At 40.6% G+C, this 25,122-nt stretch overlaps 1 protein-coding gene across 2 annotated transcripts in view; it reads left to right on the top strand.

Moving 5' to 3' along the window:
- The window catches only part of EPM2A (EPM2A glucan phosphatase, laforin), a 54,143-nt gene that overhangs the window by 1,370 nt on the left and 27,651 nt on the right, over positions 1-25,122 (top strand). The window contains exons 2-3 of one of the 2 annotated variants that reach the window (XM_084623490.1): positions 17,098-17,212; positions 17,696-17,870. In XM_084623490.1, coding sequence (XP_084479616.1) covers positions 17,809-17,870 — 62 coding nt within the window. In that variant the 5' untranslated portion in view covers positions 17,098-17,212; positions 17,696-17,808. The remainder of the gene's footprint in view (positions 1-17,097; positions 17,213-17,695; positions 17,871-25,122) is intronic. The other variant, XM_084623489.1, reaches the window with a different exon arrangement.

The raw sequence follows: 25,122 nt of genomic DNA, 5'->3' as shown, positions 1-25,122 counted from the left end.
ATAGGCTCTTCCTTGAAGAGCTGAAGAAGCCAGACACTGATAAAAGGTGGGATTATAGTTGCATAGTAAATCACTAAGCTCTGTGTTTGATCCAAATAAGTCTCTCAGCTTGTAAGAAATATATTTCCTTGGTAATCAGTATTTATGTAGAGCCCCGTTCTAATAAAACTGTCACTGTGACTCAGATTTTATCCAACAGGGTTACAGCGGTCTGCCCCAAAAATATATAAGTATGTCAATGTAGCTGGCTCAACTTCCTTTGGAGCAAAATTGCAGCTTTATTTTTCTTGTCAAGGAAAGTTTAGTTCAGAGGTGGTAAGCTTTTCAGTATTTTTCTCTTGTATATTATGCCAAACTCTGAGATTGGTTCAGGGTCCAGACAAATACAGTAGGAGCTTTCTTTCCTATCGGATCATTTACTTTACAGGGAATTTTAAGGATTCTGTCTTTACCGTGTACATGTGAGGAATCCAGAAAATACCTGGTATGGTAGTAGTAAAGCCTTTCTGCCTTTATCAACCATCTGATTGCTTGCAAAATGTGGGTTTTCTTTATAAAGTGGAAGGATTTTGGTGATCATCTTCTTGAAGGTATTAGAATTGTAACTTTCACTTTTTTCTTGTAAACACAAAATAGTTGAATTATGTATACACAGAGGATTTTCTAGAATTTCAGTTACTTGCAATCTTGTTCCTTTTAAATTGGTAACAGTAAAAAGTCAGATAAAGCATCCTCTTTTCTAGATTTTTAAGACTACCAGAAAACAATTCCATTGGTCATTCTTCCATATATTCTTTCTTCCATATTGTGCATTCCTAGAGTTTTAATGCAACAAGGGAAGATTCTGATCATCTAGTCTGACACAACAGAGGCCATAGAATTCAACCCCAGGCCCTAGCAAGTCTAAAGCTAGCCCTGGTGACCCTATTAAAATGGGATCATGACCCACTTTTGGGTTATGACCCACAGTTTGAGAACCATTGCCTTAGACTATTTCAGTGAATTTCACTGTAATATCTTGGACGCGAGAGAATGGGCACTTAGTAGTTTACTTAATCTGCTAAAGATCCGATTCTGTGCCTCCTCAGCGATGGGCGCTTGAGACTTAGTGTAAGGGGGAAAAGATGAATTAAAGGATATTATCTTTTTAAATAAGGAGCCACTTGTATTTTAAAATGTATAAATGACTACTACTAAAGTTTAATTCTGTGCACAGACAAAGCAAGTGACCATACAGCTGTGCTTCGCACATTAGGGAGGATACATATAAAATTTCAGTCGTCTGCACATACAGGTTATGGAGGAAGACATGCCATAATTACATACAAAGGAAAGCAAAATAAATTTAAAAAGAATATACAGCTAACAGTCTGTGTCTTTGAAAACATCATGTGATGTTATGATATACTTAGGACATGTGACTAATGAAATTTGTTATATATGACAACTGAATTAGACATACTCAGCCTGTTTTGACAATTTCTTTCTTTTGCAGAAGTCCAGGAAAGGTGAACTTACGAAATCAAAATCTCTCATCCATCCAAAGGAGCAGTAAATGAGGCCCTTTTCTAGAAGGGGCAATGTCCAAAATAACACGTTACCTTATCAATGATGGTGTGTAATGAAGGTGTGTAGGAAGTCCTGGCAGACTTCCACTCTAAGGTTACACAGTATATGAGCAGCAATAAAGATAAGTGTTTCAAACTTGCTTTGGTGTCAGTCTGAAGTTATTATTCTGTAGCTTGAATGAGAAGAGAAGCTAGGAACGTGAGGGCAACTTTATCACAAATTGTGTCAGATACTCTTACAATGATTGACTGCTAATAATCAGGATAGGACCCAGGGCACATGCAAGAAATGTGCAAGTGAGGCTTTTGGGTGACTGATTTTGGTCAGAAGAGCCCAGTTTAGCTAGAGTGAGTGAAAACCCCTTTTGTGTTGTTAAAACATCATTCAGCTTCCCCATAGAATTTAGCTGCAGTGAGGCTAACCTGTACTTATTGGGAAATGTTTCTCCCCTTTCTCTTTTACATTGTGAAAATGTTTTGAACCAATTTACATGTAACCATGGAGGCCCAGTTGCTGTCCAGTTCAGACATATCACAATATAAAAGCTTCTGTTAATCTGTGGGTGCTTGTTTAATGGGTGGTGTACTGAGTATATTCTAATTTTGCCATAAATATTCCTTCAGGACTAACCTGTATGGAATTTTATTCTTTATCATTGTGAGTATTCAGCAATCTGAACTTCCTGCCTGGCTGCAAAGGAAGAAAACAGCCTGTGGATTGTCAGCGTACTGCTGAGGTTTTATGGTACTCATCTGAGTGGTTCCTCTGTTCTCAGTCACCAAAAATAGTTAGATCTTTAACTCTCAGATCCCTGGATATCATTGTTCTTGATTATAAGTGTAGAAGGGAGCTTAACAAGAGGTTTTCCCCTTCCAATATTTAAAAAAAGGACTGCAAGACACTGTCAAAGATGGATCAATTAAAAACTTTGACTATTATGCCTGTGATCCTCTGTATTCGATTGTAAAAATTACAGTTTGAAAACATCTGGATTCTTTTCTTTAAAAAAAGGTTTATAAAATATAAATCAACGTGTCGGATGGTCAGTACCATCTGTGTTTAAGGTGAAAACGAACCAATCCTCAGGAAAACATTTATAACACAGTTATTAGAATATCTGCACCTCTGAAGGCATACTCACAATCAATAGTGGAGGTGCTATAGGAGTAGGCAGAATTATATTTGTTACAAATATCTGGACGTAGGCACTCCTATGCAACTAAAGGGATTTCCATCCAGTTGTGTGTGTAACATGTTATATCACATCAGTTATGACGTAATGCTTAGTTGTTACACATTGACAGCTTTAAGTAAGAAAACTATTTTGAAATAGGATTTTAATCTGATAATGTTCCTTAAAATATACATCAAAAATACTGTGTATAATACATATTTACATCTTCAAAGTGTATTACAAAGATAACTAATCCTCATAAATATTCCTGCAGGATAAGTAGGTATCACTATTTTACAGATGAAGAAACTGAGGCAGAGAGATCATGGTTCTTCCAAGCCAGTGAGACAGCCAGCATCAAAGCTAGAATTAGATAGATTTGTGCTTAGACCACAAATCTATATGCATCATGGCCAAAGGAAGGCTACTGCAGGTATATTACTTGGCTGAGCTTGCTTGTTATGGCCCTTACCCTCTCTGTGTTCAAGTCCCTCCTGAAGATACATCTCTGCCAAGATGCTTATGGAAAAATTGATGGCTGACCATGATAAGCTTGAGGGGTAGTTTGGAAAAAGTTTAATATAAATTTATTTATATATAATATATTTGCCCATAACTATGTATCCTATACAGCTTCTACACTGTTTGTCTGCCTTTGTATCGTAAGCTCCTCAGAGCAGGGATTGTGCCCTTTTCTATTTGTAAAGTGCCAGCATATTGTGGCTGCTACCACAAACAGTCGTATTTGTGTTTATAGCCTCAGTCTTAAAATCATACTAATACAGGTTTTTTTCAGTGAATTCACTTATTTAAACAGTAGAGAATGGGCAGGGTGTGTTTACTATAAAATGACATAATATACACTCAAAGCACTTAAACACATTTTATTTTCCCCAAAATAATTAATCTTGTTCACATTAATCTTCCCACTTTTGTTTTCTAGGGATTCTCTGGATTCCAAATGAAATCTTGACGATCTCTCATTTTTCTTGCTTTCAGGAACAGCTGATGCCTTATGGCAAATCTTGAAAAACAATTCAATTTAAAAACAATTATGCTACAAAGCTTGGGGCCGAGTCTGCTGCCTCTGCATCATCCCAGCCCCTGCCAAGTTGGGTTAGGCAACTGAAGTTGGATTTTTCTCGCTTGGGAGATGTACATCTTCTGAAAGCAGTTCAAAAAGTTTTGTAATTTCAGTTAGACATACAGTTAGTGCTGGCTAATAAATTGATATAAATAGTGGGGAAAAATAACTGAAGTAAAATATATTCATAATTTTCAAGTCGCTTGAGCATTTAATGGTCTGAAAATAGTAGTGGTCATATGGCACATTACAGCTTAAATAAAGCAAACCATATTTATGGTGAGCACACTTTTTTTTTTCTAGCGCAGGAACGATCAAGCAGGGTTGGCAACTTTCAGACCTATGCTTTAGCTCCTTCCATTAAAACATACTACTACTTCTGTCAGTATGTAATAAAAAACTCTCCATAAATGGTAGTGGATTCTTCAGCTTTTAAAACTCAGCTCTGTTGGCTACTGAAGAGAAGTGTACTCTTTCACATTAAACTAATTGGTTAAGTGTCAAGATGCTGGTGTTAGTGCCTACATGCTGGATGCTTTAAAAACACTGAGAACAGCCATGCCTGTGGATTTAATTGTTGTTCTTCTTCAGACTCCAGTGAGACTTCTTGCTTCCCACTTGTAGGTGTGTTTAGTCCATATCTCTTATCAGTCCTCTGCTCCCTATCTTACTCCGTATGAATGATCAGTCCCAAGTAGGGAGTGCTCTTGTGATTAGTGCTCTACTTTTTCTCTGGATCCTGTTGTTGTGGTTCCCAATATTTTGTGTCCACTTCTTAGTAGGTGTCTTGTTAAGTTGCTCAAGCCCTGGCCATAGTACAAGTCACTACATTTGGATAGCCTAATTATGTCCCTCAACCAGTCATCATGTAGGGATTTGCTTTCCGTTCCATTTTGGGTTAATGGGTAACTTCTAGATAAAATTGCAGTATGCCAAAAACATTTTCAAAGACTAGTTTTGGTTTTCTTTTCTTTTCAGTATTTAAGCAAATGACTACATCAAGAAATGGTTCCCGAACTTACTGTAGTCTCCCTTGTGATGGACTGGTGAATCCTCTTTAACTTCTCCCTGTTATATGGTTGCCATGTGCTTTTCTTTCATGACCTCTTCTTTCCTTTTCAACTTTTTCATTCCCATCTTTCCTCTTCTTTACCTTCTATTATTTTATTGATTTTTGTAGCTCCCCTCCAATTTTTGCCCACTCAAAAAAGAAAATAAACACTGCTTGGGGCAGGTGGTCTTCACTCTTGGCTGTGAGGGATCAGCACACATGCTGTCATGGCTGATTGAATGTTACAAAAGAAGATATGCGAAGGTGTGACCTCTGGGATTCTTTCTGAGCTTGCAGAACTCTGGGTGTGTGCTGTTTATAAAGAGCTTCTCATTAATTTACTCATGGCATTGTGTTAACAGTTGAATTTAGTGACTCTAAGGAGTACTTGTGGCACCTTAGAGACTAACCAATTTATTTCAGCATAAGCTTTCGTGAGCTACAGCTCACTTCATCCGATGAAGGTGCCACAAGTACTCCTTTTCTTTTTGCGAATACAGACTAACACGGCTGTTACTCTGCAACCTGTCATTAGTGACTCTAGATCATGACATTTTATTTAAATCTACAGTTTGTGCAGGTTTCTTCTTCTCTCAGTGCTGTAGCAGAAGGCTAGTAGAACTCTGAAAGGGGGAGACTTTTCAAAGAAGTGAATGGCAGTTAGATGCCTAATTGCCATTTGTGTCTTAAAATCTCCTTTTATTTTAATCCTTGAGGGCAGCAGTAGAGCACAAGTAAGAATCCTTCATGATATCTCTAAGGAAGCAGATTTCAGAGTAACAGCCGTGTTAGTCTGTATTTGCAAAAAGAAAAGGAGTACTTGTGGCACCTTAGAGACTAACCAATTTATTTCAGCATAAGCTTTCGTGAGCTACAGCTCACTTCATCGGATGCAGAATTTCAGGCAAATAATTCTTCCTTCCCTGCCCTATTATTCCTTTCTGGTGAAATGCATATCTCCTCCTACCCCCAAACTAATGTGTTGATCCCCTGGGTGGGGGAAAATAGCTGTAAATTAAAAATAAAAAATGAACTTCTCAATCCTTGTGATGGACTGGGTTGAGAAGTTTCTATATAGATGTTTTACTTAGTGATTGATTATTACTTCCACTAACACGGCTGTTACTCTGAATACTTCCACTAGGTGTCACTATTTTACTTGTCTATAACAAATACCTCCTCAATCCTTGCAGAAGGCAGCTACATAGAAGTTTAATTAATAGCATAATTCATTTTGTTTTTTAAGGCAATGTAGGACTTTATTCTCTCCTCCCACACCAAACTTATTGTTAAATGAGTAATGTAAGGGGTGGAATATTAAGTATAACTGGATATTGATGTTGACTAATTGTGTAATATACAATGATTTACTGAGAACCCATTGCTTTGTTCAGAGAGAGAACATGTTAGCAATATTAATGCCTTTCAGGTGTGAGGAAACATTGTTGATATGAGTAAATAGGAATCAATTTGAAATCAGCCTCATACTTTCCTTTTTTTATGTGACTGCATTTAAACACTATTTCTCAGTAAATCTGTGCAACCACATTGTCAGCTTACAATAGCATATAGTGTTTTATCTTGTTCACCTAAAATATCACTGTGACTTAGTTATGACATGGTTGGGAACTAATTTTCATTGATTGCTTCATATCAGTTTACTATATATCAGTATGTCTTGTAAGTCTTTAAGTTCTGATTCCAGGTGGTAGTGGTGGTGATTGTTTAAATTTATCCTTAAAAAGGAGGCTATCACGATTGACGGGATTCAGTCCTAAACCCAGTGTACCCCTGAGTAACATTTACTATTATAACTTATCCCCCTGATAAAATATCAGGTCTGTAAACAGAGTGCTGCAACAGACTTAACATTCTACCTCAAAGATGGTCAAAAAACAAACATTACTAAGTGTGTATGATACAAATGTGCACACTATACCATCCTTGTACTTTACTGATATCTCTTATAAGTCAGTAAAGGATTGAAATTGACATGACTTTTACTCTCTGAAGTCCCTCAAGTGACAGGAAATTTGTTAATTTCATTCTTTTGTCATCTCAAAAGTCCCAAGCCCAAATTCTCTTTATCTTTCCTGTAAAAGATCATGCCAGGATGTACTGTGTGGTTAGTTCAAACTAATCACATGGTACTAGCTTATGAAAAGAGATGTATTTAAACAAACTACTGATCTAGAAGTGCAGTATGTGTGGGAAATGAATAATACTGTCATCATACTTAACCAGTGTGTAAAAGCTAGCTGCTGCTTCTGAACCTATTGGAAAGACTGTATAGAAACAGCAGGAAGGCCAGCATTAAAAAGCATAATAATTAAGACACTCTATTCAACTCAGGAATTAGAATCTCTGTATGAGATGTAGAAAGCAAGTGTTTTATCTTGGCAACATTCATCAGCTGTGTGAAATCAAAACCACATCTGAATTTTCATTGATTTAAATTTTCATATGTTGACATCAGAAAGACATGAGTCTGAAGTGACCCTAAGAATTCCTACAGGATCAACTGCCAAAATATCTGACCCATCTAAATTCAGGTGATGGAAGTTCAACCTTCCCATACCTCTATCTTATAGAAATCAATAGCAATTCAGTCTTGGTTGTGTTGAGGCAGAGCTTATTCCAAGCCATCTAAGATTGAATTTCACTCAAACAATTAGGCAGCAGGGAGACTTTCATAACAGGCTCTGGTGTAAAGGATAAGTAAATTTTGAGAACTGTATGTGTATCAGTGGAAGTCCAATTGTAGTAACTGCTGATAGACACCATACGGTAGAACATACAGATAACACAGTGAATTAGGCCCAAAATAGAACTTTGAGGGTTTTCATCATTGTAATGCAGTGGTCTCCAACCTTTTTTGTACAAGATCACTTTCTGAATTTAAGATCAACCCAGGATCTGCCCTGCCCTGCCCCACTCACTCCGTTTCTCCCCCTTCCTCCGTTGCTCACTGTCCCTCACCCTCACTCACTTTCACCAGGCTGGGGCAGGGGGTTGGTGTGTGGGAGGGGGCTCTGGGCTGAGCCTGGGGCAGGGGCTTGGGGTGCAGGAGGGGGTGAGGGCTCTGGGAGGGCATTTGGTGCAGGAGGGGGCTCTGGGCTGGTGCAGAGTGTTGGGGTGCAGAAGAGGGTGAGGGATATGGGCTCTGGGAGGGAGTTTGGGTGCAGGAGGGAGTGACGGGTCTGGGAGAGAGTTTGGGTGCAGGAGGGGGCTCTGGGCTGGGGAAGAATATTGGGGTTTGGGAGTGGATGAGAGGTGCAAGCTCTGTCCGGGAAGCACTTAACGCAGGCGGCTCCTGGTCGGCAGCACAGTGGGGCTTAGGGAGGATGTATGTTAGTCAAACCTTTATCTGCTCATAAACTCATCCAGATTCTTTGTTCTTTAATTAGAAAGGCATATGTGACTGGTTAGAGAGGTCTGTAGATGGATTAAATACTGGAAGAGCATTTTACAGGCTGGGTTTTATTTCACAACTTTTTTTAAGTTTGCCTTCTTCTCAAAAATTAAACCAACATTTGTTCCCAGGGAAAAAAATCAATACGATCAAGGTTAAAGAAAAAGATCCATTTATAAAGTGGTCTGAGCTTTTAAAAAATCTATCCTTTTAGTTGTGTGTGGCATTTTTTCCACAGGGTATTTGTGTTTGTTTTACCCTAAGGATAGAAGGGTGAGTGTAAACGTTGATGTAATCTTTTTTAACACTGGTTGTAGAAGGGAAAAACGGTGAAAAACAAATGCTGGGGATTAAAACATGCAGGAACTTTAAATTGCATAATACTGACTTTGTGATTATTCATAGTTTCCAAGGCCAGAAGGGACCACTGTGATCGTCTAGACTGACTTCTTGTAAACACAGGCCACAGAACCCCCGCAAAATAATATCTAGAGCAGATCTTTTAGAAAAAAATTAAATCTTGATTTAAAAAATTGCCAGTGATAGAGAATCCATCACAATCATTGGTAAATTATTCCAGTAGTTAATTACCCTCTGTGACAAAGTTCCTCCTCTACCTTGGTGGGTCTTGCGCTTATTGGCAGATTTGCTCACCTTGGAGCTTCACGGCAGCCCTCAGCTTGGCCGTTCTTCTGAACCCACAGTCCAGGTCGACGACTCCTGTGTCTGACCTGGAGTTGGGAGGTTTGGGGGGAACCCGGGCCCGCCCTCTACTCCGGGTTCCAGCCCAGGGCCCTGTGGAATGCGGCTGTCTAGAGTGCCTCCGGGAACAGCTGTGCGACAGCTACAATTCCCTGGGCTGCTTCCCCATGGCCTTCTCCCAACACCTTCTTTATCCTCACCATAGGACCTTCTTCCTGGTGTCTGATAATGCTTGTACACCTCAGTCCTCCAACAGTCCACATTCTCACTCTCAGCTCCTAGTGCCTCTTGCTCCCAACTGCTCACACGCACACCACAAACTGAAGTGAGCGCCTTTTTAAAACCCAGGTGCCCTGATTAGCCTACCTTAATTGATTCTAGCAGCTTCTTGATTGGCTGCAGGTGTTCTAATCAGCCGGTCTTAATTGTCTCCAGAAGGTTCCTGATTGTTCTGGAACCTACCCTGTTACCTTACCCAGGGAAAAGGGACCTACTTAACCTGGGGCTAATATATCTGCCTTCTGTTACTCTCCTGTAGCCATCTGGCCTGACCCAATTGCACCTCACAATTAAAAACTTATGCCTTATTTCCAGTCTAAATTTGTCTAGCTACAACTTCCAGCTACTGGATTCTGTTATACCTTAGGTCTGCTAGATTGACGAGCCCATTATTAAATATTTGTTCCCTGTGTAGGTACTTATAAACTGTGACTAAGTTACCTCTTACCCCGTCAGCAGCTCTCAGTCATGGCAGTAGTGGCTGCATTCCTTCTAAGATCAGGAGTGTAGGTTTATCCCTATTTAGATGACTGGCTTGTCAAAGGCTGGTCTAAATAGCAAGTGCATAGCATTGCCCTGATCCAGTCAATGATCTGGGAAAGTTAATCAACACACAAAAATATCCTCTCTTTCCAGTCCAGAGGATAGAGTTTATAGGGGCTGCACTGGAATCATCTCAAGCCAGGGCCTTTCTTCCATGTTCCAGGCAATTCGATCAATTGTCATAGGTCTGCTGGTCACAACAGCACCAAACTGTTTGAGGCTTCTGGGTCACATGGCCTCTTGCACCTATGTGGTTCACTACGTCAGACTGTGGCTCAGAACTCTGTTGGGCTGGCTGGCATCTGTTTACCCACCAAGCTGCCATCAATTGGACTCTGTGGTAAGAATGCCCTCCCATGTTCTCAAATCCCTAGATAGGCATTCCATTTGTCCACCCACAACCAGCTTTCATGCTAGGGCCAGATGCTTCGGTCCTTGGATGGGGAGCCCATTTTAGTTCTCTGCTGGGTCTCTGGTCTTCAGAGAACTTAGCTTTACACATCAGTGCCAGAGAACTGAAAGCTGTGCCAAGTATTTCTATTGCAGATCAGGGGAAGCAGGCTGTTAGTCTTCACAGACAACTTAACAGCAATGTTTTACCTCAACAAGCAGCGGGGAGCCCACTCTTCCCCACTCTGTCACAAAGAAGCCCAACTCAGGGAGCTCTGTATTGCCAGCTCAGTAGATCTAGAAGCTTCTTATGTGTGGGGTGTACAGAATGACTTAGCAGGCCACCTGAGCAGATGGTTTGAATCACCACAAGTGGTTTCTTCACCAGTTGTAGCCAGATACATCTTCTAGTTGTGGGTTTTTCACCAAGTAGAGCTATTTGTGACAAAGTCCAACAGAATGTGTCAGCAGTTCTGCTCCCTATGGGGCCACAGCTCCTCCAGAGCCATTTCAATAATAAGAGACATGAATGCTAAATGCTATTAAAAGTAGTTTATGAATTATAAATTGCTATCTCACTTCTTCAAACTTGTTTATGTAGCTGTGTAGCTAGAACTTTTTCCTTGCATTGCCACTTTACAGTATCTAAATAATTTGAGGCAGCCCAATAATTTGTGAAAGTAAAGACGTCATATAAACTGATTCAGTAGTTTTTTGTTTTATATATACCCCCTTGACCTTGTATTCTGTACTTATCTTGTGAAACAAGCATGTTTTAGGAGGTACTTCTGGGGGAGGTGGCATCTTTTGGATTAGACTTACAGGTGCAATCCTGATCACTCGCAATAATTAAGGTCTCATGGCAATTTTTATATGTAATTGTAATGACCCTGAGGGATGTAAACCTCAGTGTCCTGGCTCAATATTGATTGGGTAACTTCATTCCACCTACCCTACTTTCTTGGCTTTGGTTTCAATTGGATATGGTAGTTTTCTTCCCTTCCTGTTTCAAATTGTTGTCTTGCTGTGCACTGTATGTTGTTGCTGTATTTCAACGGGGGGTGGAATGACTGACGTGTGTATGGTGTGCATGAAAAATTGCGACTAAAATAATTGGTGTAATTTTGAATGAAATGCACTATATGAATGGAAGGTGTTTGTTTAAAAAATAAAACCCAAATGAAAACTTGCTTCTTTTTTATTTGATTGTTTACTCCTCCATCTCTTTCAATGATAAATAGTGATCGGAGAAAGGAAGCTACTTGGAAGTGACAAAAGAGAAGGACCAATGCCTAATGAAGACTATAAGCTGTAGCTCACGAAAGCTTATGCTCAAATAAATTTGTTAGTCTCTAAGGTGCCACAAGTACTCCTTTTCTTTTTATAAGTTGAAGGAGTGGCTACAGTTTTGTGTATGGTTGTAGATCCAGTGCCATGTGGGAAAGGAAGTGAATGATGGCAAAGTTGAAAGGATCATTAACATGGCGGTTGAAGTCATCAAGAATTAAGATGGAGGATTGGGAAGAGAGGAAAAGGAGGACCAGGAATCCAAGCTAAAGAGGAAGTAGGATGAGGAGACAGGGGAAAGTTAGTCAGCAGATGGTATAAACCTCAAGGGGAAGGAGGGAAAAGAGTTAGAAATGGGAGAGCAGGAAGCCAGTGCTTCTGATATTGAGAGCATGATGAATGGGAATATTGCTTCTGTTGCTGCCTTCTCCTTTGAGTGGCTGCCATGTAGGGGGAAAGCCAGTAAGAGGAAAGATGGAGGAAGTGAGAGAGAGCAACATCACAGGTTGTGTCTGCTTGCTAAAGAATAAAGCAGGAGCCCCAAAGGGAACAGGAAAATAAAAGGAACTTGAACAACTCCAGACTGCACTAAAGAGAGACAGAGGGGTTACTCCTGGGGGAATTCTGTGTCTAAAAATTCTGTGCACAATATTTTAAAATTCTTCAAAATTCTGCATATTTTATTTGTCAAAATAACACACTATAATCATGCTAGTTTCAATTATTTTGATAATTTATTTCAAAATACCTGTCAGCAAATATGTCTGTAATAATACAGACAACAAAAAAGATTCAAGATGCAGCCCCGAGTCTGAAACTGTACTCAACCAGCAGAGCAGGGTGAGTGCAGGGCCTCCCACCCCAATCTGCATGGGAAGCAGACCCACCCACCCAGGTGAATAAACTGAAATAACACAAAAATCAAAAATACCACAAAAAATATTTAACAAAAGAATTTCATGAGGATCTCCTCAAAATAATCAAATATAAAATGTAAAAATGATCTCAAGACTATTAAAGAAAATAAAATGAAGTAAAATAATCTGTATTATCAGTGAAGCTTTATAGTGGAGGCCTCATAAGTAGATTTTCACTGTGATCAGAGTATGGTTCAGAAAATGTTGTTCAAATGGCCAAAGTTCATTGTCCATTATCTCTAAGTCACTTTGAGTAAATTAATGGTCAAAACTGGTGCACAAAGTTTACAATCCAAGAAAAAATTTCCTCTATGCCTGTTTCCCTCAGAAGATAAACTCTATGGAAGCCAATCTCAGTGCTTGGTAAAAGAAAAGCAAAGACTTTGAGGCAAATGCAGTCTTGTTAAATGAGCACCAAGCTAGGAACCAGGAACTCCAGGGTTCTCTCTGGGGACACTCACTTGCTGTGTGACCTTGGGCAGGAGGTCACTTAAGCTTTCTGTGTTCTTGTTTCCCAGTATTTAAAATGGACAATGATATTTCTGTACCTCTGCAGAATGCTGTGCGGTCTTTTAGGGGACAATGTTAAAGCCCATTGAGCATATTAACTTTTTTAACTTTTTTATAGTGCTAAGGATACTTAGCATTGTGAGTCCAGGAAATCGGACTTCCTTATACTCGTACCTTTAACTAATTAAGACTGTTTGTTTTTAATTGAGGGAATGGGACAAAAAGAGAGCATAAAGGGAATAGGAGACTGAGAGCAAAATGTCCAAACGCAGGTGGCTACGTGTACTGATTCCCACCCGCTGTGTGTGATGGGGGTTGTGGGTGCCCAACACCTTGGAAAGCTGACATTGGACCACTTCCTAGTGCCCCTTAAGTTGCGTTTTGAGGCAGGGGAGTGAGTTCTCAGCTTGAAGGGCTCCCTGGCCGTTAGCCCATGCGAAGGTGGAGGCAGACAGTGGCCAAGCTGTTCCACAGCCTCTCAGAGACCCACACTGTCCCTGGGGGAGAAGGAATCATACACCCAGCTGCCTGGTGCCCTCAGGAAAGCGGCCTGAGGAGCACAGCTTGCGCCCAATCACCGTGTTGGATGTGCCCTGGTGCCCATTTCCTCTGCCTGACAGTGTCCCCCTGAGGAGGGGGAGCCAAGCCGCAGGGCACAGCTCCTCTCCCCTGCCAGCCAGATTCCCCTCCTCACCGGATGTCTTTTGTGCCCATGGGAGCCTCCAGCACAGCTGGGATGAGCCTGAGCAACAGCAGCCACAGCTGCCGCCTCCAAGCTCTTGGGTGCCCACCACCTCCATGTCTCGTGCCTGGCACTGGCAATGCTGTCCCACACCTGCATCCTCTTCCTCACTCTTCAGCAGTGCCAACTCCATCCTTCTATGGGGGGCGGGGAGAGCAGTAGCAAATTCTGCATGAAAAAATAAAAATACAAAAATAAAATTCTGTGGGGAACATTAACTTTGTGCGAATTCTGCATTGTGTAATGGCGCAGAATTCAATGGAGAAAGGGGGAGGAATAAGAGCAAGAGGGAGAAAGGAGGAAAGTGAAAAGGCCAGTGTAGAGTTGGAGCAGATATTGCCAGAGGTGAGGGAAAAGAGCGCAAGAGGAAGAGCTGGAATGTGGTGTTAGACTTGGGGAGGGAAGGCATGACTCAGTTAATATGAAAGAAGAGTAAAGGTTGTAGAGTAAACTGGAGCAGGAGAGGGGTGGGGAGGGAAATGATATAGTGATATGGAGAGTTAGGATGAATCGGTGAAGAAGAGTGATAAGATGAGAAAAGTAAGCATTGAGAAGGACGGCCGAAGCTGTTGAAGAAGGCAATCAATGTGGCTATTTAGTGGACAGTAGTTAGTAATCATTTATTTATTTTAATGAATGTAACATTATATGCTTTATATGTATAAATTCTTCAGAATGTCAAAGGAATGTTTTGGAATTTCTAAAGAAAAATGTTTTATTTAGAGTTGTTCACATTGTAAAAATGGACTTCAGAAAGTTATCCTGAGTAGGTTTGATGCAAGTTTCAGGCTAAGTTCTGTTACCTTTATTGGATCACTAGTAGTCGTTATACAGGAAAGTTGTTCCACGTTTGCAGGACTGGGGCCATTAACCTTCCAGTTTAAATAAGTTTTGTAAATAAACTTAAAAAAAAAAAAAAGGAAGCTGTTGCTTACCAATGATAGCCCTAACCATCATGTATTCAGCTGGTTTATTTGTGTGTGTTCATAAATGTCATTGTTTTTCTACTTTGAGGGTACTTTTGATGTCCTCTGCTGTCTTGAAATATTATTTAAAAGCACAAACACAATGAAAGATATGAAATAAAAATATGCATAAGGACAAGAGTCATAATGTTTAAAGCTATAAGCTTGTCTGAATTACCATATTTTAATGGAAATTGCATTGTGTTGTTGCATATGGAATATAATATTTAAGCAACATGGGAGGGAGAAGTGTTTTTCTCTCTTGTGCTTTTACATTCCTTATTTTATATTAAAATAATAACCCATAATTAGGGGAAAAAGTTCTGCATGCAATGTAGAAAATAAAGAACTATTCAATGTTAATCCTAATCATTTGCATTAGTATTTCTCCTGAGCTCTCTTCACAGTAGATTTCCTATAACATTTATTTGTCTCACATATGTGTTCACTCCCCATGATTAAGACACCATCACTCAGTAAGCACTAGTACTTTGAAAGTAGTGTACATCTGCTTAATTATCTAGCTACACAAGCAACCGTTCTGTTCCCTCTTACCTCTTAGTTATTCAGTCTCATTTTTTACAGCTGCAGGGAGTCTACTGAAATATTTTCCTTTTTTTGCCCCTATAAATTATACTTTTTAAAAAACACAATTTCACTGAACTGAGATATTCTCTGTTTGTTATTAGACCTTATTAGACCCTAGCCGATTGTGCAATATCATCAAATAAGCGTCAAGATAGAAACCCTAATTATATTTATAACTTTCTTATGCTCCATACTAATTCTTTAATAGAAAAAACAGTGTTTTCATCTTTCTTTAACTGTAGATTTGATCTGTAGTTCTGAGAATTGATCTTTGTATCAGAAGGATAGTGACAGATCGGTCATTATATCAGTCCAATAACAGAGAAAGTAAATGGATATCAGTATGTGATTTTATACTTTAAGGATGATTACTTGAATGTTGTTGCATTTGTGAGAGAGAATTATCTATTGCTTTATATTATTGATTGAGCCACATATTGTATGTCTAACGTAAAGCGTTTTTTAAAACAACAATTTGAGATTCCCACCTCATGGTCATAACAGGAGCTTAATTATGCCTCTTGTGAGGCTGAGGCAAGATGCACTCCCAGCAGCAGCCGTTGGAGACACAGTACCTTTTAAAGTTGTGCTGCTTCTTGGGTGGTGTGGGGAGCATCCTGTGTTATACCCCTATAACAGACATAGCCACTGCTTTTCCTTGAGCTGCCATACTGCTTTCTTGTGTCTCACCCAGTTTCTGGGACCACTTACACTGCTGGCGGAACTAGCTAGTACACCTCCGTATGCTTTCCAGTGTTGGAATTTGGATTGTGTTGAACCCTGATTTGGGTCCTTTTAGCCATCTCCCCTTTCTAGCATCCCCCTGCAGGAAGAGGCATAATTTAGCCTTCTGACACTAACCTTTAAAAATGACAAGTGAAAGCATTATAACAATGAACTGGAAAGGCTCTTTATCTGTCAAGACTTGAGTTTTCTGTTTGCCTTGCAACAGTTGACAACACCACAAATGTGTAAATGTAGAAAGGAAGTTGTGTTTTTGTTGTGGCTCTGTACTGCAGTAGTGGAAGTGCAAGTGTGGACAGGGCTCCCAGCATTTAAGCACCCTGCTGAGAGCAGGCCTACACAACATGGTACTTAAAACCTGCGTTGTCTATTCTAGATTTCTTTACCATGTGGGGAGCTGAACTGACGATAGCAACAGTGGAAAATTTTAGGAAAAGTCTCTTATTGTAGATGAGGCCTTCTTTTAGGTACTAGCGATGTCCTTAAAAGTTGCAGGGGAAATGCAGAGCATTGAACTCAGGTATTAGCAGAGAAGAGACATACATTTGAAAAACAAACGGTTTCATCTATCTATTTTGCAACCTTTAAGTGCTTGGAAGTATCCTGGTGATGACTTGGGATCCTCTACAGCGCTTATTATTTCTTCTGTAAAAAGGTTTCAGTGATGGTGGTTGCTAAGCTTTTATTTTGTGGTTGTGCCTAAGGCCAGTCAGATTGGGTGATACGAATTGTATTATGCTGGGTGTTCTGCAAACATTTAGTAAATGGGAGCAACCCCACTGGACCGTCCCCTTTCTTCAGGCTGCGGCACAGCAGGCAAACCTGCCCCAATTTTGCCTTTCAGTATTCCCAGTAAATCCAATGTAGGCTCTCTTGATTAAATAATACCCCACTCCCCCTTGGGGCTGGTTTATTACCAAAACACAGTTCATTGAATCCCCAGCAAAATCTCAGATGTATTCCATGTCCCACACACAGTCCAAGCAGTCATTGCAATTCAAGACATCTTGTCCCTGGATGCCCCACATACCATGCACCGGCACCTTCGGCCATGCCCAGACTCTGTCAATCCTCTCCTGTTCTTGTACCAGGACAGCGACCATAGGTCTTCTAACAAGAGTGCAACCTTGCTCTTCCCAGGAGGAACCCCACAGCTGCTCTGCTGGGAGAGCATCTTTACCAGGGGAGCATCCGTCACTCCCCATGGGCTTCTCATGATTTCTCTGGGTCCAGAGCTCCAGCCCTGGAGATGTCAGTGAGTAAGCCCCTCCAATGGTTCCCCTACCTTCAGCTCTCTCTGGCCCTTGGTTCCAGCTCTCTGACTTAAAGCTAGCAGGCAACTCCCTCTGCTGCTCCTCCCATCTTCAGCCTCCTCCCCTCTCTGGTTTGGGATGTCAGTGTGAAAGCCCCTCTTGCTGCTCTCCTTGCTTTCAGCCTTTCCCCAGGAAACACCTTCTGGCTCTGGCAGTTCTCATCTGCCCTTCCTGACTCTGATTCACTGTCTCTGATTCTCCCTTTTTCTTTATAGCATCAGGTGCTTCCCAACCCTCTTACTTGGGCAAGTGGAAGCACCTGTTCTGGCAGAGGAGAGCTAGATCTACTTCATTTATGAGGCCAGCAACCCTGCAACACAGTCCCTGTTCCAAAGACCTTAAATTCATATTTAAATTCACATCTACTTTGATTCCATGTAAACAGTATTGATTCACAAGCTGTTATGTTGCTGCTTCTGTTTCAGGTAATGGGCCCCATCATGACCGCTGCTGTGTCTACAATGAAAGCAACTTGGTAGATGGAGTTTACTGCCTGCCAATAGGACACTGGATCGAAGTCTCTGGACACACTGATGAGATGAAGCACACAACTGACTTCTATTTTAATATTGCTGGCCATCAAGCCATTCACTATTCCAGGTAAAAAAGAAACAATGGAATTCTCAAGGGCTCGTTCAATCCAGGCAGCTAAAGAGGAAATCTGTACTGAAAGGATGGATAGAGACTTAGACCATATGGTGGCAAATGGGAATTTGTGTGGAACAGAAAGTAACGACCCATTCACATACACAGAGAAACAACTCAGAAGGCTAAATTTACAGTCCCTCAGTAAAGCTTAATGCAAATTAACTGCCCCATAGCAGGTAAAAATCAGATATGTCTGCATAATGGAGAGATTTTGAGTTCAAGCCTACTTTCATTGAAGTCAGTGGCAAACTTCCACAGAGTGAGAGTACTGATCAGTAATTTAAGGTTAAAAACTTTACAGAGCTGTCCAAAACTAAGCATAACAAATCCAGAAAACTCACAGTTAAGGTTATACTTAAAAGAAACCCAAATACGTTAAGTATGAGAATGCACAATTAAGGCACCCAAACAACCTTAACGTTGCAATGTAGTGATGCCGAGCAAATGAAAGGAGAAGCAATTTCATTGCAAAGACTTGTGTGCATTTCAGGTGGCATCCTGTTAGCTACGACAAATGGTCACCCCTCCCCCACAAAGTGTGAGGGTCCACTGTGCCAGAGCACAAGCTACCTTTGTGGATTTGCTGCAAGGAATTCCTCTCTTAGAGATCTGCAGGTGGCCACATGGGGCTCTGTAGGTATTTTTACTAAGCATTACCCCCTTATGCAAGCTTCAGCCAGAGGTTTCCTTTGGAACAGCGGGTCTGTGATCTGTGATGCAGCATAGTTCTTCACACCTTCCTCCTCGATGTGATACTGTTTGTGAGTCACACACAGTGAATGCTCATAGGGACCTGCACTTGAAGAAGAAAGAAAGGTTTCTTACTTTATAGTATCTGGAGTTCTTCAAGATGTGTGGTCCCTATATGTATTCCATGACTCGCCCTCCTTCCTCTCTGCTTTGGAACCTTACTATAATCCACAATACAGTAAGAACCGGAGAGGCAGGCAGGCAGGCCGTGCCGCCTCTTTTGTCCTCAGTTTGGAGCATGAGCGGGCACAGGCATAGACCAGCGGACACTGCTAGTGAAAAATCTTTCAGTCTCAGGCACATGGAGCACACCCATAGTGAGTGCTGAGCGGGACCACACATCTCAAAGAACTCCAGTTACTTGAGGTGAGTAACCTTTCTTCATGAAAAAATGTTCTTATTCAGAATATCTGCTCCTTGTTTATCTTTGACGTCTGTTGGTTTAATCTGATGGGGAAACATATTTTTACCACTCTGTGAACTAGTAAAGCTATGGAAGAGCGAACACGGTTCTGTAAAGCCTCTGACAACATCCAGAAATTTTCAGCTGAGCTGTGATTGCAATATTTTTACTAATGGTGATAACTGGAGAGGCAGAAAAAACATAACCTGATTTTTAATGTCAGGTTGAATTTGGGGAAAAAGTGAATGTTTGATTTTTAAATGAGCAGATGAGATAGGGAAGTCACTGAGCAAGACTAGTCATGGAACCCCACCATTATTTGGCAGGGGCAGGCAGGGTTTTATGGGCATTATATGTACTTTAAATACCATGGAGTTATTTCAGTCAGTGTAGAATATAAGTGAAGGTTCTGTCCAGTTAAAATATTAAACAAGTAACAACATAGTCGTGGTTATTTGGAAGTGTCATGCAAATAAAATCTTTTCAATTTAAAGAATAATATGTACTACTACTAATACCACTAAAGTTACCTGTTGTAAATATCAATGAACTTTTTTTATTTCAAAATGTTCTTGAAAAGGAATTGTTCAATACTTCTCTCTTTCAGGGCTGGTTCCCTCCCACAGCCAAAGGCAGCAGCCCTACTACACTATAATGAAACATCACCAGGCCAATCATGGACTTGGGCTGCCGCTGGAGGGAGCCGAGCCAGTGACACGGCAGAGAGCGTAGGGAAGGGGCTCTGGGACCCCAAAAGTTATGGTGGCCGCACATGTGGCTGCATTGTGGTGACCATCTGCGGCTACCATGGCCACACTTGAGAATCACTGCTGTAGAGCAACAGCATCAATAACAGGACTAAGAAATAATGAGCTACAGAGCAAAAGAGTCACCCCTTCCACTGCAAGTAAAAAAAAAACATAAAAATCCAAGACCCAGGTTCTCATTAAAAATAAGGAACAAGATTGGGGTAGTTGTAAAAGGTCACTAAGGACCTGCTCCTTCCCCATTTAAGTTAATAGGTGCTTTGCTAGTGATTTTAAGGGAGCAAGAATGGGATATGACTGATACAAAAAAAGCCAATAATTTTAGCGAATCATTTATAAATTAAATTCAAAAAAGTAATTTAAACCATATTTGTGATACAAAAATCATCCAGAGCCAGGACATTTGAAGTGAAGGCTTGATGAAATTTGAGCTTTATCTAATTATTGTGAGCCACAATCTTAAACTTGTTTACATCTGTTCTCTTGTTTACTTAACAATAGAAATAACCTTTAGAGAATAGTTTAAAAAGTCACTTTATTTATGTGTGCCGTGTATATCTGTGTTTGGTGTCATATCAATTTGTCTCCTGCATCTGGAGATGTATGATGACATTACTGATATCTGCTGTCAGGGAGAGAGATTAAATGCAGGAGATAGTTTTTAAACAATTTATAACGTAGTTATTTTAAAAAATAAGTGTGTGTGTGCATGAGAGGAATGAGAAAGATGACCACATTATGGGAACAGAACCTTATCTGTATATGCTGGGCTTATTTATTTAAATGTCTTTAAAATCGTGCCTATCCCCAGCTATGGTACATGAACAAAATTTTGTTCCAAACACATACAAATCAAAACTCACCAATGAAAGACCTTCCCTAACCTACCCAAATTGAAACTCTCCTTTCTCATTAACTTCCCACTGTCAGCCTTTTCCCACAGAGCCTAGGGGCTTGTCTTCAACATCAGTTAGTTCACAGCAAGCTGGGGTGTGAATCTGCCCCCAGCTAGCCTGCAACAATCTAACCATTCATGTGGCCCCTGCTGACATGCATTAATAATCTGCTACTGTCCTTTGATCTAGACCTGTGTCGAAGAGGACTAGATCAAAGTGCTCTAAATCTCCCTCCTCATTAACTTCCCGCAGCCCCCCCCCCCAAGGCCTAGCTAAATAGATAGGCATTGCAGTGTGGCTTGAAGGTAAGCAAATTCAGACTGGGGGAGAGAGAAAACAAGTTTCAGAGACAAGGGATCCCCTCACTGAGAACACCTTGTCCTCAACTTCCTCAGGTGTAAACCTGAGGACTGCTAGCTCAGATAACTCAGCTGATTTCAACTTCTGTGGTATTGCACAAGCAGTCTAACAGTTTCTAAGATAAGCAAGGCCCAACCTTTTTATAGATTCAAACCAGCCCCTTGAATTGCAACCAGAAATGTATGGGAAGCCAGTGCAGGTCAAGGGGCATAGGTGTAATATGCTGCCTGAGGGAAGTACTGTTGAAGAAGCAGGGAGCTGTATTCTGTACTTTCTGACATTTCTGACTGGTCTTCAAGTGTTGTTCCTTGGAGAACACATTGCAAAAAGCCTCGGAGTTGACAAAAGATATGGGGAAGGGGGGTGTGGGGGTGGGTGGGGAGTCTCCATCTAGAAAAACAAGTCATAAATGGAAAAGGGCACTGTTGGCTACTGCCCCTTCCCACCAGCCCCTGATATTGGTTAGACATTGGGACAACCAGTCAACTTCAACATCTGGATCTGATTAACTAGAAAGGTCAGTCAGAGGAGGTTGCTCAAGAGCAATGGAGGAAACTCTTTTGGCGTTTAGGACCTAAATTTGCACCTTCTGCGTGGCAGTGCATTGCCTTGCCACTAAACTACTGGCTAGTTTCATTATGATGCCTGTTCTAACCATTCTTTAACTTTAGTATACTCTATGTGTACACGATATGTATGGATGCATAAACATACAGTTATAGTTGGCATGGAAGGATTAGATTTTTATTGGTAAATGTCAATTTCACCATTTGCACACAAACGAAAAAATATTTCCATTTAGTCTCAATTTACAGATAGGCAAAATAAGAAACATGTTACTTAAGAACTTATTAGAGTTTGATTTAAGGATATTTACTTTGTGTATCTTGACATGAAGTTGACAGTTTGTGTTTTAACTATTATAAAGCTTTAACTTTGCATCTACTGTCATTAAATAATTGTCTGACACTCCCCCAATTTCCCACAACTGTGAAAATATAAATAGATAAAAAATTGAAAAAAACCCCCCCATAAATCCCATACTTTTGTGCTACTGTGAACATTTAAAAAATGCTTAAAAATAAACATTGATATTATCATTTAATTCTGCCAAGCCTAGTTATAGTTGTTAAATAACATTCACAGGCTACTGAAAATTTGAGAATAAGACCAATTTTAATTCTAATACTGCATAACAAAAATATATAAATAACAAAATACAATTAAAAATAATTTCAGAGAAACTATTTAAGGATAGTGGTTTCTATTTTGATACCACCTTATACCTGACTGATGTTGAAACAATTCTAAACATTATTTAAGCCTTACAACATTCCTGTGAAGCAGCTTGTTTGACAGATGAACGAAAGTGGGCAAGCCACTTATTTTGTTTTCTGAATGCAAACAAGAAGTGCTTATCCACATAGCCGTAGACTTGTCCACTGTCACATAGCAAGTCAGTGTCAGAATGGGGAAGGAAGTTGGGACTCGTGGCGCTCAGTCCTGTACTCTAGACACACTTCTGGTGAATACTACAATTATAAGCAGTCTGGTATTACAGAGCAGATATTATAATTTTGATTGACTAGAAGATAATAGGGCAATTTGGTTTAGGATTGTCCAGTGGTGGAGTAATTTCAGAGTAGGATTTTTGCTTGACTCTCATCAGTTGTTAAACTACCATTATTATCATTATCTGCATTATGTCTTCTATTAAACCTGAAGAATGGCCACTCTCTAGTACTCTGTCAGATTTATTGTGTACTGTGGTATCAGTGGGACACAAAATATTTTCTAGACATTGGAGTGACACGGTGGAATTAACTACCAAAGAATGATAGATTGTCTGTATAAACATGATGAAATGGGAGAAAAACAGTTGTGACAACAAATGGGTCTGTTTAAAAACCTTGCCAACTTTGGCAGCCATTAATTATTTTTTTATGTCAAGGTATTTATTAAGTGATAGCCATCAGTATGATTAATGTTCACCTGGTTTGGGGGTATTTTGTTTTCCTTTCTCCTCTTTCCAGGAAAGTACCATGTATGTTGCTTGCATTATTCATATATTCGTAGTCCAGTAAACCTGAGATTTTATATTGGGATTTTGCCTACCTTTGGACATGGAGCAGTTGGAATTATTCTTGATGTACAACTGGAATTTTTTCCAATGACATTTCATGATTTATTTTGTGTAATTGCCCTGGTACGTGAGGTAGTATCATTTATTGGACCAGCTTCTGTTGGTGAGCAAGACAAGTCGTCGAGACACATTGAAAATAGCTGATAGTCAGCTCAGCTGAACTAGAAGTGGTGGTATTGGGGGAAGGAAAAGATGCATAGGATTGTATTAAAAATAATGCTTCTATTTCACAGAAGCAGCTGGCTATTTGTACAGCACCAACAGTATGCTGGGTGCTTGACAGATAGATACGAAGGCAAGGCCTTTGCTAAAAAGAGCTTACAATCTAACCACGCAATCTACAACCCCAGGAGTAGGGAATGGGCAGTAACAATGTAAAATGTAAAATGAGTGAGTGATGAGGTTTAGCACCCCTCCTCGTAGTTTCCTGTTTTGTTTTGTTTTTTGTTTGGATTTTGTTCTGCTGTATGTGTGTGTGAAAGGGAACTGGCTATCTGATTGAGTAGATTAACTAGGCTATGTCTACACTGCAGAGTTTTGTTCCCAAAAGTTATGCCTCTTTAGTTAAAGCGTTTTAATTAAACTGCTGTTGCATGTCCATGCTATGCTCCTTGTGTCAACAGAGTGCATCCACACTAGCAGCTCTTGCATCGACACAGAGAGCAGTGCACTGTGGGTAGCTATTCCACTGTGCAACTGGCTGCAGGGTGCTTTGGGAAGGGTTTGCAGTGCTTCATGGGGCAGGTACTGTGTCACGTGATGCAGGTTTCTCAATTCCATGGTTCCATGGACATCCTACTAGATCTTTACTTGCCAAAGGCAGCTCCCAGCAAAGCGTATATTGGCTTCTTTGTTACTTTAATTGCCTATTCATTTCTTTAAGTAGCCTGTTGCTTGTTTTGGGGCTTTCTGGCGGGGAGGGGGAATTTCTGCTTTAACAAGCCTGTATTGGCTTTTTTGTGTATGTAATTGCCCATTCATTTAAATTAAGTAGCCTGTTGCTTTTCTTTAAGTAGCTTTGTCATTGAAGTGTGTGGCTTGTTTTTGGCTTGGGGATTGGCAGAAAGTGATGCCTCCGAAATGGGATTGGCTTGGTTTGGGCTTGCTCTGAAAAGGCAGTGTAGCTTTTATTATCTTGTAGATCTGGGAGCAAGAGGAGAAAGACAGAGGCCTTGTCTACACTGCCACTTTACAGCGCTGCAACTTTCTCGCTCAGGGGGTGTGAAAAAACACCCCCCCCCCAAAGTGCTGCAAGTTTCTGCACTGTAAAGTGGCAGTGTAGACAGTGCATCAGCGCTGGAACCCGCACTTCTAGAGCTGGTAGCTATTCCCCCCATGGGGGTGGGTTTTTTACAGCGCTGGGAGAGCTCTCTCCCAATGCTGGTGCCACGACTCTATAGCCACTACACTACACTACACAGCCACGTTAAAGCGCTGTGAGAGTGAAGAGTTTTGTTGCCAAAAGTGACATTGCAGTGTGTACACCTCCACTCTTTTGTCTCCAAAAGCTGCCTTTTGCTGACAAAACTCTGCAGTGTAGACAAGGCCTTAGAGAGATGGTTGTGAGTGAGTCACTATGCAGGGTAGAATGATCTGCCCTCCCTAAAACCACAGTGAGCTGAGATTGGCTGGTGATGTCAAAATGGATATTTTCCTAAATTAGCTGCCAATGTGTAACAGTTGCTTAAAAACATTGCTGCTCTTTGAAATGGAAATTCACATAGCTGTGTTGCTGCATAAGATCTCCTTATTTCTTAAGGAAAATAGACACTGATACCATTTCTTCAGGGAAAAAAGCAGAGGCAAGAACAGGAACCCTCTTGGCAAGGAAACTGCAGGTGTAAACAAACTGATTTGCACTGTTTTCACCCTGTGGGCTGTCAAA

The sequence above is a fragment of the Lepidochelys olivacea genome (genome assembly GCF_965140295.1).
Source record: "Lepidochelys olivacea isolate rLepOli2 genome assembly, chromosome: 3".
Classification (NCBI taxonomy): domain Eukaryota; kingdom Metazoa; phylum Chordata; order Testudines; family Cheloniidae; genus Lepidochelys; species Lepidochelys olivacea.
The sequence above is the reverse complement of the archived record's forward strand: the minus strand, read 5'-3'. Positions and strand labels throughout refer to the sequence as shown.